At 45.3% G+C, this 17,300-nt stretch overlaps 1 protein-coding gene across 2 annotated transcripts in view; it reads left to right on the forward strand.

Moving 5' to 3' along the window:
• The first annotated feature begins 1,252 nt into the window (after positions 1-1,252).
• XPNPEP3 (X-prolyl aminopeptidase 3) overlaps positions 1,253-17,300 on the forward strand; it is a 111,072-nt gene continuing 95,024 nt past the window's right edge. Inside the window, exons 1-2 of one of the 2 annotated variants that reach the window (XM_066596194.1) lie at positions 1,253-1,372; positions 10,558-10,677. In XM_066596194.1, the coding sequence (XP_066452291.1) occupies positions 1,327-1,372; positions 10,558-10,677 (166 nt within the window). In that variant the 5' untranslated portion in view covers positions 1,253-1,326. Of the gene's footprint in view, positions 1,373-1,677; positions 1,922-10,557; positions 10,678-17,300 lie in introns of those variants that run through there. The other variant, XM_066596193.1, reaches the window with a different exon arrangement.

Consider the following 17,300-nt stretch of genomic DNA (forward strand, 5'->3'; position numbering starts at 1 on the left):
ACCCGCTCACCAGTTTTATCTCATTCAACGTAGCATATATCGGCCTGCTGTGAAAACGGCGGCCGATATACACTCGTGAGAAAGAGCCCTGACTGCGGCAAGAGGACATTACTTACCTGTCCGGATCATCTGTGTGGCTGTGCAGGTCTTCCATCTTCTCCACTGCGGATGTGGGCGGGCACGATGGATGGCGCACCACCACATACCTGCAGTGGAGTTATTTTTAATCACCTGCTTTCCCCCGGATCCACGGCACGTCCACAGTGGCAGCTGCAGGTGTGCCGTGGATCGGACGGCTTCCATTGACCTCAATGAAAGCCGTTTATGCGGGAACTGCAGAAAAATGGAGCATGCTGCCATTCGTTTTCTGCAAATCATAATCCACATGCTTAAATTCAGCTGCGGGCGCCCATGATTGTCTATGGGCGGCTTGAACTGCAGATTGTCTGCGCAGATTCCGCGATTCAGTTCCGCCCGTTGACATTGGGCATAAGGCCGTTCTCACTCACACCATTTCTTACCACAATTAGCGCAGCGCCCCGAGCCGCTGTGCAACACTCCCATTGGTTTTAAAGGGGCTTGTCAGGCCTGCACTTGAACGTGACATCTGTAACACTGAGTTTTTTGATAGGTCTGTTGTTTTTTTCCACGTTTTTGCTTTTTTTAAGGCACCTCATCACCCGTGGCAATGAAGGGGTGCGTTAAAAAGCGCTGTCAAATGTCGTAACGTGTTTAACAATGCCTCTCGCAATTGCGGTAAAATGAATCCCGTTTACTGACGGCATGTGTGGGAGTGGCCTAAGAGTGTACATGACGGGGTCAGCGCTCCTAGAGGGGGCTATTATATGTATTGTAGAACTGATGGATCCAGAGCCCCCCCCCCCCCTCACTGCCTGCAAGGCCCCACAGAGGGAGGAGCTCTCTGGCTGCTCGTCCCCCTCATGTAACAGCTCCCTCAAGCTTGGGAGCCGAACAGTACGCCGCACACAGAGCCCTTTTCGTAATGTGAGGCAGGCTCTTCTGCCCCTGCTTGTTACGTGGGACAGTTTAGTCCCGCCCCTTCTGGTCACGTGAGGCAGTGCAGTCTCGCACGTGGGGCAGTACAGGCCGGCCCGCTGATAGTCACGTGAGGTAGTACAGTCCCGCCCCAGACAGCTGTCGGATCGAAGAGTGGAGTAGTAAGGATGACAATGAGAAGGGAACACCCTGTGTTTCACGCCCATCTTTATGCGCCACGTGCTCGTGACGTCATCAGCGCGGGCCTCCCTGTGTGACGCGCTCACCGCGCCGCCTGCTGTTGTTGCGCTGTGTGTAGGACGTGCAGGGATGAGGTGGCCGTGTGGTCACAAGTGTCTGTCAGGCCGCGGCGCAGGTCAGCGGCTTCTCTTCATTACTGCAGTATGTTGTTAGCGCGCAGCAGCAGCTCCACGAGCTCCCGGCCTGGAGTCCCCTGGTCCGTAGAACAGCTAGGGCGGCCGCTTCTCTGGCTTAGACAGCTGTGTTAGGGCTCCTGCCGTCGGCTGTCCCCGGATTCCACAGCGAATACCGCTCGTAACCTCCTATGGAGAGCCCCTGTTTCAACTGCAGCTTCCACTCATGGCAGAAAAATCTCAGCATGCTCCATTTCTATGTGGTTTCCTAAAGACTGCAGGATCCGAGTCATCGCCTAGCGACGGCGCAGCTTTATCTGTACTGCGCATGCGGAATGGACGGCGCTCCTGCAGTACAGATAAAGAAGAACCCGGACAGATGAGCGGGGTCACTGGCTGGGCACAGGATCGGATCCGACCCTGCCGTGTGCAGGAGGCCTTCGGTCTCCCACAAGCGGGTTTGAACTGCGGATTCAGCAATTGCCAGCCGCACGATATAATATGTAGAAATAGGCGGGCATTGAAATATATGGACTTTCACACAGCTGCAGGTAGGGATTGCGGATTCCAAGAGCGGAATAAAAATGTTGGCGTTTTTTAATGGCGGATTCCGCATGTGTGGACTCCATTAGGCTGCATGCACGCGGGTTGGGTGGATTCTGCATGCGGAATATGGCCCTGGCATCAGCAGCGTTCGCGCTTACCTGCTTTTCTTCAATCTGTTCTGCCGATGGGCCGCACGACTCACAAGTCGTTCAATATGCGTTGTACAGATATATATATATATATTTTAAACTGCTTTTCTCACATCCTCCAAACTTTACGCAATGTCAATTGTGGACAGGCCGCGGATTAGACAGCTTCCATTGGCTTCAATAGAAGCCGTCTGAGCTCAATCCACACCAATATGGAGCATGCTGAGATTATTTTTTCCCTCTGCAACTGGTTTCCACTGGTGGGCACTTCTCCATAACATGCTATGGAGGGTTAAACCGCCCGTGTGGTGAGGCCTGATGCTCTATAGATGCGTTCGATCCACAGTGCATATGTAATTGCAATAGACGTTGCTAGGAAACCAGGAACAAATAAAAGAAAGCAAGAGTTTGAGGGCAGACAATGCAGGGTAGTCTGGGGAGCAGCACACCATCCAGACTGTCTGCCACCTCCGCTGGTTCTTCCGGGCTCTTCCTCCACAAGAAGTGGGTTATACTACTTCCAGAATAAGAATAAGCCAGCTGAGCCCGGAGAGCCGTATCCCGTCACGTCAGAACATCTCACTGCGACAGTGCAAGAGAATGTTGCCTGGGTGATAGCCCAACCCTGTGGAACCCCCTCCTGCAGATATCCACAAGCAGTCAGACCCGTTTGTGTGACCCGGCCTTAGGCTGCGGTCATATGGAGTTGAAATCTTGCAGAATGTCTGCAGCGGGACTGTACGGAAATTCCGCAACATATCCTCAGCAGAAAGGCAGCTTCAAAACCCGCACCGCTCGGCGCGGGTTTTAAAGTGGCTTGGCCACCTGTATTCTGCTGCTGCCAATGGCGCACTTGAACTGACCCCTTCTTGCTGCACACTTGAGCTGTTTGATGCATGAGTGAGGCTAACGACATCCATGTTGTGTTTGTGTGTTATGCCAATGCCTTCTTAACCCCCTACTGCCCACAGCTTACATGAGCAGTTCTCCAGGAACCTGGACCCCCCCCCCCCTTCCTACACCAACTCTAGAGCCACTTGTTTACCTCCATAATCTCCCGCTGCCTTTCTGGTGTGGTACAGGTAGTAGTTCAAAAAATACTACTTTGGAGGTCCTTCCCTAAGTTTACATCCCAGGTCCCTGAAATAGTTTTCAAGGACCTTCCACCTGCTTCTAACTTAGTCATTGTGCCAATGTAGACCATGACCGCTGGGTCCTCACCAGTCCCTTCCATTAAGCTGTAAACCCGATCCACGATGTGTTGACCTGCAGCACCAGGAAGACAACACACTACTAATAATAAGTTAGATCTTGGTGACTCCCTTCTAAAGTCCCTGAATCTAACGTCATCCGGATTTAAGTCTCGCACACTAATAACAACCCCCCTCGTCAGCTCCCACACTCCCTTTTCTGTTTAGGTAGCTCTCCACAGCAGTATCTCCTCCCGTGAATCCTCTGACATAATCAGCCCTTCACCATCCAATCACGGAAGGCCAGTGGGTTGCCATGGCAGCCACAGCTACCATGCTGCGTTTATACGTAACAATTGTAAAAAAAATCGTCCAAAGGAGCGAAAGTGGGAGATAATCGTTTGGTTTAAATGTAGCCAATGACAGAAAGACGTACGAGAATCATTCGCTTTTTGTTCGTCATTCAGTTTCAGCCGGCATGAAAATAATCGCCGGCTCGCTCACTTCTCGTTGCGGTTAAATGCTCCCCGCTCCGTGTATACATAGGAATGTGAGCGCTGAACGAGAAGCGAAGGATTACACTGTGCAACACAATTTTTGTAACCTAATAGCAGATAATTGGCTTATAGTAGATTTAGTGCACTGAATTCAAATATGATATCCTTTTTTTCTGCCACATAAGGTTTTCCAGTTATGGGAATAATGTAATTCATTTGCCTTTGTAATGTATTTTTTGGAAATCTGCCTGTACAATTAACCCTTTCCGATCCACTGTCTGATGTCTTCCAACATTCTGATTGAAGGCTGTACAGCTTCGATGTCAGAAGACATCCAGCAGGGTGGTCTTACTGTATATTACTGGCCGCTCTGTTGTCGGAGCCCTCTCCAACATGTCACATACTGCAGTACTGGCTCTAGCCAGCAGATGGTGCCATTGTAAAATGGCAGAAAGAGAAAGCCCCCTAGGAAACCCTGAATCCAAAATTGGATTGCAAAGGGTAATCCAGTCGGCTCGCCATTAACCTTGCTTAATAAAAAGAACAAAAGTGATTGTGCAACTATTTCGCAATCGCCGTTACACACCACGTGCTGGCTGAACACTATAAGGGTAGGTTTATGTAACACATAGGGTATGTTTCCACGTGGCAGAAACGCTGTGGATCATCCGCCAGTAAGTTGTAATTAATGAACTGTGTTTTTACAGGTCATTGGTTAGACTGGGACTATTTTTCAAAATGTAATAACAACATGGCTGTCTGGGCAGCATCCCTGGGACTATGACGTTCACTGTTACTATTGGGGTACCTATGGTAGTCACTACTGGGGTCACTGGGTGTCACTATTACTAATGAGGCCATTATGGGGGTCACTATTATTACTGGGACTACTATTGGGGCTCATTCCCATGGACGTAAGCACATTTCAGTCGTGCAAAAGTGATATGTATTTGCATGACCAAAAATCACGCCCACATTTTTCACCTGCTCTGACATGTTCTTAAGACCACAAATACACAGCATATTTGCGCGTGCAAAAAGAATGTAAACGGGCTCATTGAAATGCTGTGCTAATAAGCAGGTTTCCTGCGTACTCACTGCGTATTTGTGCTGCCCATTCACTTCAATGGCTTACTGCTGTAATACGCCCCAACAAGGTCATGCTGCGTATTTTTTCACGCAATTGTAAATGATGTGAAAGAATACACTCGTGAATGAGCCCATTGAAATCAATGGCTTCTATTAACTGCATATTACGCACACAAGACATCTCCATCATTGAAGACCATTACAAAGGGAGGTACAATCCCAATATGATGGGCGACTTTTGCTGCTTCTTACAGAGGGAAAGTAATGCGTCTTACAGGCGGAAGTGAAGATCCAAGCATCATTTTCCACCAAAAACAGTTGAATAGCAATATTACAGCGCGTCCAAATTTTTACCATTGTTAATAAAGGAAATGGTTTGTAACATGAAGTGAGACGTGCTGCTAGTATTCAATGTTACCAGTGGGATCAGCAGGTGTAATGTTACAGAAACATAACTACTTTGTTATGAAAACTTTAAAAAAAATTTGTTGCACAGTGTTATCAACGATGATCTGCTGTCTAAACATTCTGCACGAACAACCTGATGTTGTCAAACGCTCGTACGTCATGGCTGGTCTTGTGAAATAAGAGATAATAGACTACTATACAAAAGTACTATAGTGTGTTAACAGAACAGTTCTAGGATTGCAGGTTCAAATCCCCTGCAGGGGCACGCAAAAAGGTAAAAAAATAAATAAAACGAAACCCCTTTTTTTATCCAAAGTAAAAAAAAACTTTGCACCACCAGATCCTTAACAACACAAACAGACTGCACCCTTTTTTTTTTTTTTAATCCTGCCTGTAAATACTATTCATTTCATCTTCCAAAACACACAAGTGATCAAAAAATGGTGCTGATACAAACTACAGTCCGTCATGCCAAAAACAAGTCTGCATACAGCCCAGGCAATGGGGAAAAAAATTACAGGTCACAATGCAATGCTGTCAAAACTAATTATTAAAAAAAAAAGTGGGAATGCTTGCTTTTTTTAAATTCTACTTTTTGTATCGTCCTAATCATACTGTAAAAAAGTTTTCATGTGTATTATACTGCACAGAGAATGCCATAAAAAGGCAGAATTGATGTTTATCAACTCCTTGTACCCTCAAAAATTTAATGGGTTGTACAAGATGTTCTTTTTCCTACATAGCACAAAACACCAGTCATATGCTTCCCCTCTCCTCTCCCCACTGTGCCCCTGTTGCTGCTCGGTCCTCTGTTTCCAGTGTTTGTCTACAGGCTGCAAACAATTAAATGGAAGTATGTATATGTAGTGTAGGCACGTGCACGATAACGAGGGCCCTTGTCGCAGGTTGTAAGCTTGTGTATTGTGGCCAAAATATTAACTAAGACCTCATACTTACTTCCTGCAGTAAGCAGTCTGGCTTTAGGGGCGGGGGGGGGGGGGGGGGGTCAGAAACTGCGGCTCACTCTGAATTGCAGGCAGACCCTTCCGGCTGGCGCATTTGTGGCATCCTTGTGCACTACACGTAGCAATTAAACTTTTGTATGTGTTATCTTTGTGCGAGTATAATACTAAGCAGCACTCCCCAATATGTGGCAAGCGTGTGCGTGGCTGTTCATCAGTATCTTGCACTTGTACAGTGTTCAAACGTGCAAGAATCTTCCCCTCTACATTCATCTGGGAAGTGCTGTCTGTACCTGCCCTTGTGTGATTAGTGTATTGGGAAATATGGCCACTGGCAGTGATATCTCAACAATCTTGTGATATACTTTTATTCAATTTTTTTTGGCTGCTTCACTGCTAAAAATCATGGCTGAAGTGCAGCCCCTCTACAATCCACTACTGTTATTTAGGCACTCAGATTCCCTAACAACTGGAATGGTAAGACATTTTCTTCGCTACGTGGAAGGAGCTGTCTTCACAGGAGGGTCATACCATGTCAACTGTCCTAATGATCCCTGCTCGACCACCTTCAAGTTAGCTCCTATTTTTACAGAATGTTCATCCACCGCCTGTATGAAGTTCTGCAGTTTCAGCTTGGTTGAGGCGCTAGGGCAATCTGCATAAAAGTCACTCTTCCCTCGCAAGTTGTTACAAAGAAATATCCATGTTTGTGTTGCTCCTATTCCTGATCTAAGCAAGCGAACTCACTGAAACTTGGTGCAAATGTTATCGCAACAAAATTGTCCACAAGTTTAGGAACCTATAACTTATTAACGAATCACTTTAATGAGCTGGGATTTGGCCAGTGAGTAGTACAAGTGCCGACTGAAGCACTGTTACACTGCCTGCTTTTTTTTTTGTTTGCATACTTACAGTTTTATCCCCACTGAAAATAGCATGGGGGAAAAAAAGGTTATTTTTGGAAATTTTACCATTTTTAAACACCTGTAACTCAAATAGGACACTTGTAATTTTCTTTGTGTTTTGTGCCATTAGAAAGAGCAGCTTTTACTGTTTCTGTTCCTATAGTTTCATGTTGGTTTCTTTTACACTTGAGGCTGTTTACATACGGCCAAAAAACACGAATCTCACACAAATATGTACCCTATTTTTTGAATGGGGTGATACACATAAACAATTTTATCCCGCATTGCACCGTGATGTGATGAAGGAAACAAATTGCAACATGTCCTATCTTTGGTCATGCCCTCACATCGCCTGTTGTTTTCACTGGGGCCGGTGGCAGCAACGCACCACGTGCTAGGCGCACGCATCGCAATGCAAGGTCTCCTTATCGAAAAGAATGGGAGACATTCTGTGATCCCCAGCCACAACCGAGGATCAAGACTTCCCCGATGCAAAGTGGTTTTGACATAAAAACGATTTGCATGCGTTGGGAAATCTCATATTGGAGAGCACGATATTGGGCCACAATACACGATCCGATATAACACTGGCCCGTGTGAAGTTAGCTTAAGGGAAATGGTATTTTTGAACCATAATTGTCGTTGAAGGAACAGGAATACGGGAAAGTATATATTGTTCTGGTATCCAACAAGTGTCTTTTCCAGCTGGCCAATAAAATTACTGGGCCGGCCCATGCGGATGCAGGAAGTTTATAAAAGTATCACATTCTTCGCTGAAAATTTCACAATCCTCCACTGATCATCATAAACACAAGCTACATACTGACCTAGTTGGAGGTCTGCCACATAATGAAAGGCCGTTTTTGCACATTGATCAACATTTGCTATAAATTATGTTGTGTCAAAAATACCATCTTTCAGAAGTAATAATAGCAATTGGCAGCAGCAAATTTCACGCCTTTAAACATTAAATGGAAGCATTATGGGTTGGGGACCATGAAGAAACCCAACCAAGGCTTGAAATCCTAAGTAAAGGCTCTACATTGGGTCTGAGATCCTGGTAGACACTCACACTTAGACTTGGGAACTTGAAAGGCAACCACATTCAGGCTTGGGAACCTGTGGCAAAGAAACCTATCCGGTGGCTGGCCTTAACTGGCTACTGGGTGTGGCCTGTTGGTGATTCCAATCTTACAGATTGGTAGTGGCACTTCCACCATTGGCGAATACAAGGCTTTACATATTTTGTGCGAACTTCTTCACATTATTTTAACCCCTTAGTTACGGCCCAATAGTCTTTTTACGTCCTCCATTGCAGGACGTGTATGGAGGGAAATAGCGTCGCTATCTCCCTCCATACAGTGCGGGCGTCAGTTATTTATTACAGCTGACACCCACGGGCAATAGCTGCAATTGTCCGCACAGCCGATCGCGGCTATTAACCCTTTAAATGCCGCTGTCAGAATCCCCTGACTAATGTTCAGGGGTCCCATACGCCCTCTCCCTGTGGTGAGATCAGGGGAGCCGTGCAGGTGTCATGGCAGCCAGAGGCCTTCTGAAAGACCCCATGGCTGTCTTGGCAGACTGCCCATCAAGCCGTCCCCGTGGGGTGGCTTGCTAGGCTGCCTGTCAGAATGCAGTATGATGTAATGCTAAGGCATTACATCATACTGCATAAGAGATCAAAGCATCGCTGGTTGTGGTCCCCCCTGAAAGTGTAAAAGTAAAAACAATAAAGTTTTATTAATTTAAAAAAAAGTTATAAAAGTAAAAAAAAAACTGTTGCCATATTTGTAATAAAAAAAATCTAAATAAAGCAAAAATACTTGTTTAGTATCGCGGTGTCCGTAAGAGTCCGATCTATCAAAGCAATGCATTATTTAACCCGCACAGTGAACGACGTCCGAAAAAATAAAAAACGCCAGAAATGCGCTTCTTTTGATCACACTATCTCCAAGAAAAAATGTATTAAAAAGTGATCAAAAAGGTGTTTGTATTCAAAAATGGTACCATTGGAAATGAAAAGGACGTACCTCACAAACTGAGCCCTCACATAACAATGTCAATGGAAAAATAAAAACGTTATTGTGCGCCGAAAATGGAGAGAGAAAATAATTTTAAAAACCTTAATATCTTTGAAAAAAACTAAAAGTAGTACAGCAAAAAAAAAAAACTATATAAGTTTCATATCATAGTAATTGCACTGACCCATAGAATAAAGTTATCAGGTCATTTTTATTGCAGTTTGTGCGCCGTGGAAACAGGACACACCAAAAGTATGTCGGTATGTTGTTTTTTTTCCATTTCTCTCCACTTGAAATTTTTAAAAAGTTTTTCAGTACATTATATGGTACAATAATTGGTACTATTGAAAAATACAACTCTTCCCGCAAAAAACAAGCCCTCATACAGCGACGTCGGTGGATAAATAAAGGAGTTACGATTTTTTAAAAGGGAGGAGGAAAAAACGAAAATGGAAAAAAGCAAAAAAGCTCCGTCCTAAGATGTTAATAGATATCATCATGAAACTAGAGGAACAGATAGAGTAAAAGCTGATCTTTCTAATGGCACAAAGCAAAATAAAATTGGAAGTGTCCTCTATAAGTTACTGGCGTTTTAAAAACAAAATGGTAAAAATTGCAAAAGTAACTTTTAAAAAAAAATCAATCTCAGTGCGGTATTAAACAGTAAGTATGCAAGCAAAAACGCAGCCAGGACAGTGCTTTGGTTGGCACTTGTCCAAATTCCAGCTTATTTAAACTATTTCTTAATAAGTTGTAGGTTCCTAAACTTGTGGGCAATTTTGTCGCAACAACATTCAGCAGCCACGTCTGGGCCTTAATAGACACCAAGTCAATCCTTAGCGACACCCGCTTGTACAATTTTCAAATTCTACACAAAAAGTTGACCAAGTGCAACAGGTTTCAGTGAGTTGGCTTGCTTAGATCAGTAATATTGGTAACACAAACTTGAATGTTTTTTTTAAACGATCTGCGAGGGAAGAGTGACTTTTATGCAAATGGCTCTAGCGCCTCAACCAAGCTATACAGCAAGCTGAAACTGCAGAACTTCATACAGGCGGTGGATGAACATTCTGTAAAAACATCAGCTAAATTGAAGGTGGTCGAGCAGGGACTATTAGGCCAGTTGACATGGAATGACCCTCATCATTCAGTGTTGTACATAAGCATGTGAAACACTGAATGATCAGTGAATGATAACTGCACAATTCTCAACAAGAGTCATGTAGTCTAAACAGGCGGATGAGCCGGTGATGACGTCACTAGTTTGTTTGCTCAGGCAAATGAGAATTGTGAGAGTCTCAGCTTGTGTAAAAGTGTGATGTAGTAATTGCAGAGACTATGAGAGCATTTGAAAAAGGACTAGATGATTATTTTGTAACTAATTGCACTGATAGTTCTAATTATGTTTTTTTTGTAGCTTCTGCTGCTTATACTATACACAGATCTTTTACAAGAACACAAAAGCTTTCTTTGAACTTACCTAAAAGGTATCTTGGACAACCGAGTCCTTTTACCCACGCACATCTCTTACAGCAAGGTAAGTTACTCAGTAACATTTTAGGAATGTCTTCAGAATCTTACAATATAAACATATACATAAAAATGTTTTCTGTATTAAAGGGGTTGTTTCAAGCTATATAAAGTGGCTTTTATTGAGGCCCCCAACCTATCATGGCTGAGTGCTGTCATTAGCTGCAGCACACAGGTTTAAGGTAAGTCACAGGCTGAATGTAAACAATAACAGAGTGGAGGGTGGCAGGGAACGAGTACGGAGCAGGCAGGGTAGAGCAAAGTACCAGCTGATTTGGCGGCAGGGGACAAGTAGCGAGCAGGCGGGGAAGAGCTGAGTATCAGCTTATTGGGTGGCAGTGGATGAGTTGGTAGTGGGCGGAGAAGAGGTAAATATCAGCTGACTGGGCGGCAGGGGACGAGTAGGGAGCAGCAGGGGAAGAGGTGAGTATTAGCTGATTGTTATTTTACAGCATGGAGGACTCATTAGAAGCCGCTTTACATAACTCGGACCACTCCTTTTTAAGATCAATGGAATAAAACAAAATCGCAGGAAAGCTTCATACAAAAAATGGAAGTGACTCCTCACAGTTGCGTTAGACGCAGCACGCTATGTGGTCTTTCTTTATTAGAGAAAACATTGCACCTTCCAGTTATTGCTGGGTAGGTAAATCCCATAACCTGTGCAAATTGGAGAAACTGGCACATTGGAAATCCCGTAATGACACAAAAGTCCTTAAAATATGGGATTTCTGGATAAAATGCAGACATTTTTGCATACATTGAGGCTCTGGACTCTTTCTCTTTACGTTTATGTACAACTTATAAATGTGTAGGAGTATGGAATAAATCTGTATCTTGACCTCTCCAAACATGGCTAAGCGCTGTTATTAGCTGCAGCACACAGGTTTAAGGTAAGTCACAGGCTGAATGTAAACAACAACAAAGTGGAGGGCGGCAGGAGACGAGTTGGGAGCGGGTGGGAAAGAGCTGAGTATCAGCTGATTGGGCGGCAAGGGATCAGTAGGGAACGCGCAGGCAAGAGCTGAGCACCAGCTGATTGGGCGGCAGGAGAGGAGTAGGGAGCGGGCGGGAAAGCGCTGAGTAGCAGCTGATTGGGCAGCAGGAGACAAGTTGGGAGCAGGCGGGGAAGAGCGGAATACCAGCTGATTGGGACAGAAAGGGACTTCGTACATGTTCCTTCTCTGTACATGCTTTGCATTTTTGTTATGATCCTATATTTAAAAAAAAAAATTCTAAACTTGATAACGGAAGGATCAAGATACTATAACTAATCCCTGGATTGTTCATCAAGAAAGCAAGATTGTGTGTTTCCAGTTTTGACTCCTGCCTGACTCCCGACTATTCTAACTTCTGTGCCTCCAGACCTGACAAATACCTGTCTAACCACTACGCCACAAACGCCACAAGTACAGCCTGTCGGCCTTGTGCAGCACCAGCATCCACTGTAGCAGGGCTATCTGGATCATTAATGGCTTTGCAGCAAAGACCTTATCTGTCAGGAGGAGACTTGCGGTCGCTGGAGGGGACGCGCGGCAGCGTGCCTGGGACCGTCGGGGGCCGTGGTGGTGTCGTCCGGGGGTCGCCTCCTCGGGTTAGCGTCCGGTTTGGCGTCAGGCGTGGGGTCCGCGGCGCTGCTGGACGGGGCTTCGGAGTTCCCCTTTTAGGGGGCACGGCCAGAGGAGGGCCGGTCTATATGCATTACCAGCCAGCGTTTCACAAAGTCCCACCCCGACCTAGGTGGGGCTTTTGGTATTTAGCTCCGCAGACACTGTCAGTCCCTGCCAGTGTTTGCTTGTTTTCCAGCTGTCACCTGCTCAGGTTTCTCTACCAGTCTGCTGACCCGGTTTTGCTCTGACCTTGCCTTAGCATTTTCTTTGTTATCCTTTGTTTGTTACTTGGCGTTCTAGTCATCGATTTTTATTACACTCTGTCTCTCTGGTTAGTTGGTCTTGCCTGTCCTTTTCCTTGGGATCCCATCAGTGCAGAGTAGGAACAGGGGAGAGGGTTGGTTGTAGGGTCTTCCAGTCTTTCGTTCCTAACCAACCCTGACAGAAACACTGGCCATACAAAGATTCGGGGCTGAAGGTGAACCCCGAGTATCTGTGCATTATGGAGGCTGTTACTGCAGTCATAAATTAGGTCCAGAATTTGACTGAGGTGGTACAGGACTTGTCGGCTCATCTCTCGCACCAGGAACAGGCGGTGGCGGGGACTTCAGCAATGGTATCACGGGGGCCCATACCCATTTATGAACGTAAGGCGACTTTACCTGACTTTTTTCCGGTGACCGTAAGGCATTTTTTGCATTCTGTGAGGGATGTAAACTATATTTTAGTTTGCGTCCACATTCCTCTGGGTCAGAACATCAGAGGGTTGGAATTGTGATTTCCAGACTAAAAGGGGACCCACAGAATTGGGCTTTTTCATTACCATCAGATTCCCCTTCTCGTCAGTCGGTGGATGCCTTTTTCTCTGCTTAGGTCAGATATACGATGAGCCTGATCGTGCAGATTATGCGGTGTCTAAATTATTGAGCCTGCGTCAGGGTAAGAGGACGGCCGAGGAGTTTTGTTCACAATTCCGACAGTTTTGTGTAGATTCAGGGTGGAATGACCGGGCCTTAAAGGACCTCTTTTTGACCGGACCCTCTGGGTGGTTAAAGGACTTGCTGTTGGGTCACCCGGAGCCTAAGACGTTAGAGACGGCAATGATGTTATCTGTACGGGCTGACCAACATCTGAGGGCTAGAAGGGTCACCAGACCAGAGAACCTCACCTCGGCGTGTAAAGATCAGCTCCCCAGAACTGGGATACATGGCAGCTCCGGAGCGCCAGGCCTTCGCCAAAGAAACAGGTTGTGCTTCTACTGCAGGAACCCTGGACATTTTGTCACCACCTGAGACGGCAACAGGAAAACTTCCGCTCCTAGGCGATCTCCGGAAGGATCGCCTAGGAGCTCAGGTACTTCCGGGTTTTTCCAAGTTGCTTCTCCCTTGTTCCATTCTGTTGGGTTCCTGCCTCATTTCTGGTCATGCTTTTGTCGACTCGGGGGCAGCAGTTAATATTGTGAATTTCAAGTTTGTCCAGTCGATAGCTTCCAAGTTGCTAGATTTAAATCCTCATTTACAGGTCTCTAGAATTGATGCTACCCCACTGGCTACGGATTTGATAAAGAAGGTTACACCGGAACTCAGATTCTCAGTGGGAGCTTTACATTCAGAAATCTGTACATTTTTGATGATGGAAGGCCTATCGGTTGATGTCGTGTTGGGGTTACCCTGGTTGCAACTACATAACCCCGTTATTGATTGGGCCACTTCCGAGTTGATACAGTGGGGTACTGGATGCAAGGACCATTTGACTACTGTCCAGTTGCATTCCTCTGGTTGTGAATTGGCCGGCCTACCTAAGTATTTAGAAGAATTCGCAGATGTATTTTCCAAACAGCTTTCTGAAGCTTTACCCCCTCACAGGCAGTGGGATTGCAAGATTAATCTCCTTCCCGGAAGTAAGATCCCGAGGGGGGTATGTACAATATCACGGTGCCTGAACACGAGGCTATGAAGGAGTACGTAACCGAGAACTTGGCCAAGGGCCATATACGCCATTCTGAGTCTCCTGCTGGGGCCAGTCTGTTCTTCGTGGAGAAGTAGGATGGCAGTCTCCGGCCTGGTATTGATTATCGAGCATTAAATATGATTACTGTAAAAAAATCAATACTCACTTCCACTGATCCCCGATTTACTTAATCAGTTTGTGGGGGCTAGTTGGTTCTCCAAGCTCGATCTCAGGGGAGCCTACAACCTGATTAGAATTCGTGAAAGGGATGAATGGAAGACCGCATTTAATTACCCGTTTGGACATCTTGAATGTCTTGTAATGCCGTTTGGATTATGCAATGCTCCGGCTGTTTTCCAGGGCTTCATGAACGCCATTTTTCACGATATCTCTGGGGTTTTCATGGTGGTATATTTGGATGACATATTAATTTTATCTCCCGATTGGGAATCTCATGTGAAGCATTTACATGTTGTGCTGTTGCGCCTTCGAGACAATAAATTTTTGCCAAATTGGAGAAATGTCAGTTCGGGGTGCAGAAGGTGTCTTTTTGGGCTATGTGATAACTCCTTCCGCTATACAGATGGATGCCGAGAAAAGGTTCGTGCCATAACTGAATGGTGCCAACCGACCAGTCTCAAGGCACTGCGGCAAATTTTTACCGTAAATTTATCAGGAACTTTGGCCAAACTATTGACGGACCTTACCAAGAAGGGCGCTGAATTGGTTAACTGGTCACCTGAGGCAATAAAGGCTTTTGTAAGTTTGAAGAAGGCATTCTCGTTGGCCCCGGTACTGGTACAACCTGATCTTAACTTGCCTTTTGTGGTGGAGGTAGATGCGTCCAGACATGGTGTGGGGGTGGTTTTGTCGCAGGGTTTCGCCTCCCTGGCCAAATTGCAACCGTGTGCCTTCTTTTCCAGGAAGTTCGGTCCTGCAGAGAGAAACTGTGATATTGGCAATAGAGAATTATTGGCTATCAAATGGGTGTTTGAGGAGTGGAGACATTTTCTGGAAGGGGCTAAGAATCAAGTTACAGTATTTACTGATCATAAAAATCTGATATATTTAGAGTCTGCCAAACGTCTAAACGCGCGACAGGCCCGGTGGGCTTTGTTCTTTTCACGCTTTAATTTTGTTGTCACATACACTACCGTTCAAAAGTTTGGGGTCACCCAAACAATTTTGTGTTTTCCATGAAAAGTCACACTTATTCACCACCATGCGTTGTGAAATGAATAGAAAATAGAGTCAAGACATTGACAAGGTTAGAAATAATGATTTGTATTTGAAATAACATTGTTTTTACATCAAACTTTGCTTTCGTCAAAGAATCCTCCTTTTGAAGCAATTACAGCATTGCACACCTTTGACATTCTAGCTGTTAATTTGTTGAGGTAAGCTTGAGAAATTGCACCCCACGCTTCTAGAAGCATCTCCCACAAGTTGGATTGGTTGGATGGGCACTTCTGGCGTACCATACGGTCAAGCTGCTCCCACAACAGCTCAATGGGGTTCAGATCTGGTGACTGCGCTGGCCACTCCATTACCGATAGAATACCAGCTGCCTGCTTCTGCTGTAAATAGTTCTTGCACAATTTGGAGGTGTGTTTAGGGTCATTGTCCTGTTGTAGGATGAAATTGGTTCCAATCAAGCGCTGTCCACTGGGTATGGCATGGCGTTGCAAAATGGAGTGATAGCCTTCCTTATTCAGAATCCCTTTTACCCTGTACAAATCTCCCACCTTACCAGCACCAAAGCAACCCCAGACCATCACATTACCTCCACCATGCTTAACAGATGGCGTCAGGCATTCTTCCAGCATCTTTTCATTTGTTCTGCGTCTCACAAACGTTCTTCTTTGTGATCCAAACACCTCAAACTTGGATTCATCCGTCCACAACACTTTTTTCCAGTCTTCCTCTGTCCAATGTCTGTGTTCTTTTGCCCATCTTAATCTTTTTCTTTTATTGGCCAGTCTCAGATATGGCTTTTTCTTTGCCACTCTGCCCTGAAGCCCAAAATTCCGCAGCCGCCTCTTTACTGTAGATGTTGACACTGGTGTTTTGCGGGTACTATTTAATGAAGATGCCAGTTGGGTACCTGTGAGGCGTCTGTTTCTCAAACTAGAGACTCTAATGTGCCAACCGTGCTTAGTTGTGCAACGCGGCCTCCCACTTCTTTTTCTACTCTGGTTAGAGCCTGTTTGTGCTGTCCTCTGAAGGGAGTAGTACACACCATTGTAGGAAATATTCAATTTCTTAGCAATTTCTCGCATGGAATAGCCTTCATTTCTAAGAACAAGAATAGACTGTCGAGTTTCAGATGAAAGTTCTCTTTTTCTGGCCATTTTGAGCGTTTAATTGACCCCACAAATGTGATGCTCCAGAAACTCAATCTGCTCACAGGAAGGTCAGTTTTGTAGCTTCTGTAACGAGCTAGACTGTTTTCAGATGTGTGAACATGATTGCACAAGGGTTTTCTAATAATCAATTAGCCTTCTGAGCCAATGAGCAAACACATTGTACCATTAGAACACTGGAGTGATAGTTGCTGGAAATGGACCTCTATTCACCTTTGTAGATTTTGCACAAAAAACAGGCATTTGCAGCTAGAATAGTCATTTACCACATTAGCAATGTATAAAGTGCATTTGTTTAAAGTTAGGACTAGTTTAAAGTTATCTTCATTGAAAAGTACAGTGCTTTTCCTTCAAAAATAAGGACATTTCAATGTGACCCCAAACTTTTGAACGGTAGTGTATATTCCAGGTTCAAAGAATGTTAGAGCTGATGCCTTATCCCGTAGTTTTGGAGCCCCTGAGCCGGAGGATTCCCATTCTGAAGGGATCCTGTTGCCTTGGATAGTGGTGGCGGCCTTGACGTCAAACGTATCTAATCAGATTTTGGCAGCCCAGGCTGATGCTGCAGTTTTTCTTCCCGAAGGAAAGCTTTTTGTACCCAGTACCTGGTGGTTGCAGGTACTGGAGGAGGTCCATACATCGGTCTTAGCGGGGCACCCGGTAATCCGCAGTACATTAGAATTATGTAAACATTTGTACTGGTGGCC

The sequence above is a fragment of the Eleutherodactylus coqui genome, chromosome 3 (assembly GCF_035609145.1).
Source record: "Eleutherodactylus coqui strain aEleCoq1 chromosome 3, aEleCoq1.hap1, whole genome shotgun sequence".
NCBI classification, from domain to species: Eukaryota; Metazoa; Chordata; class Amphibia; order Anura; family Eleutherodactylidae; genus Eleutherodactylus; species Eleutherodactylus coqui.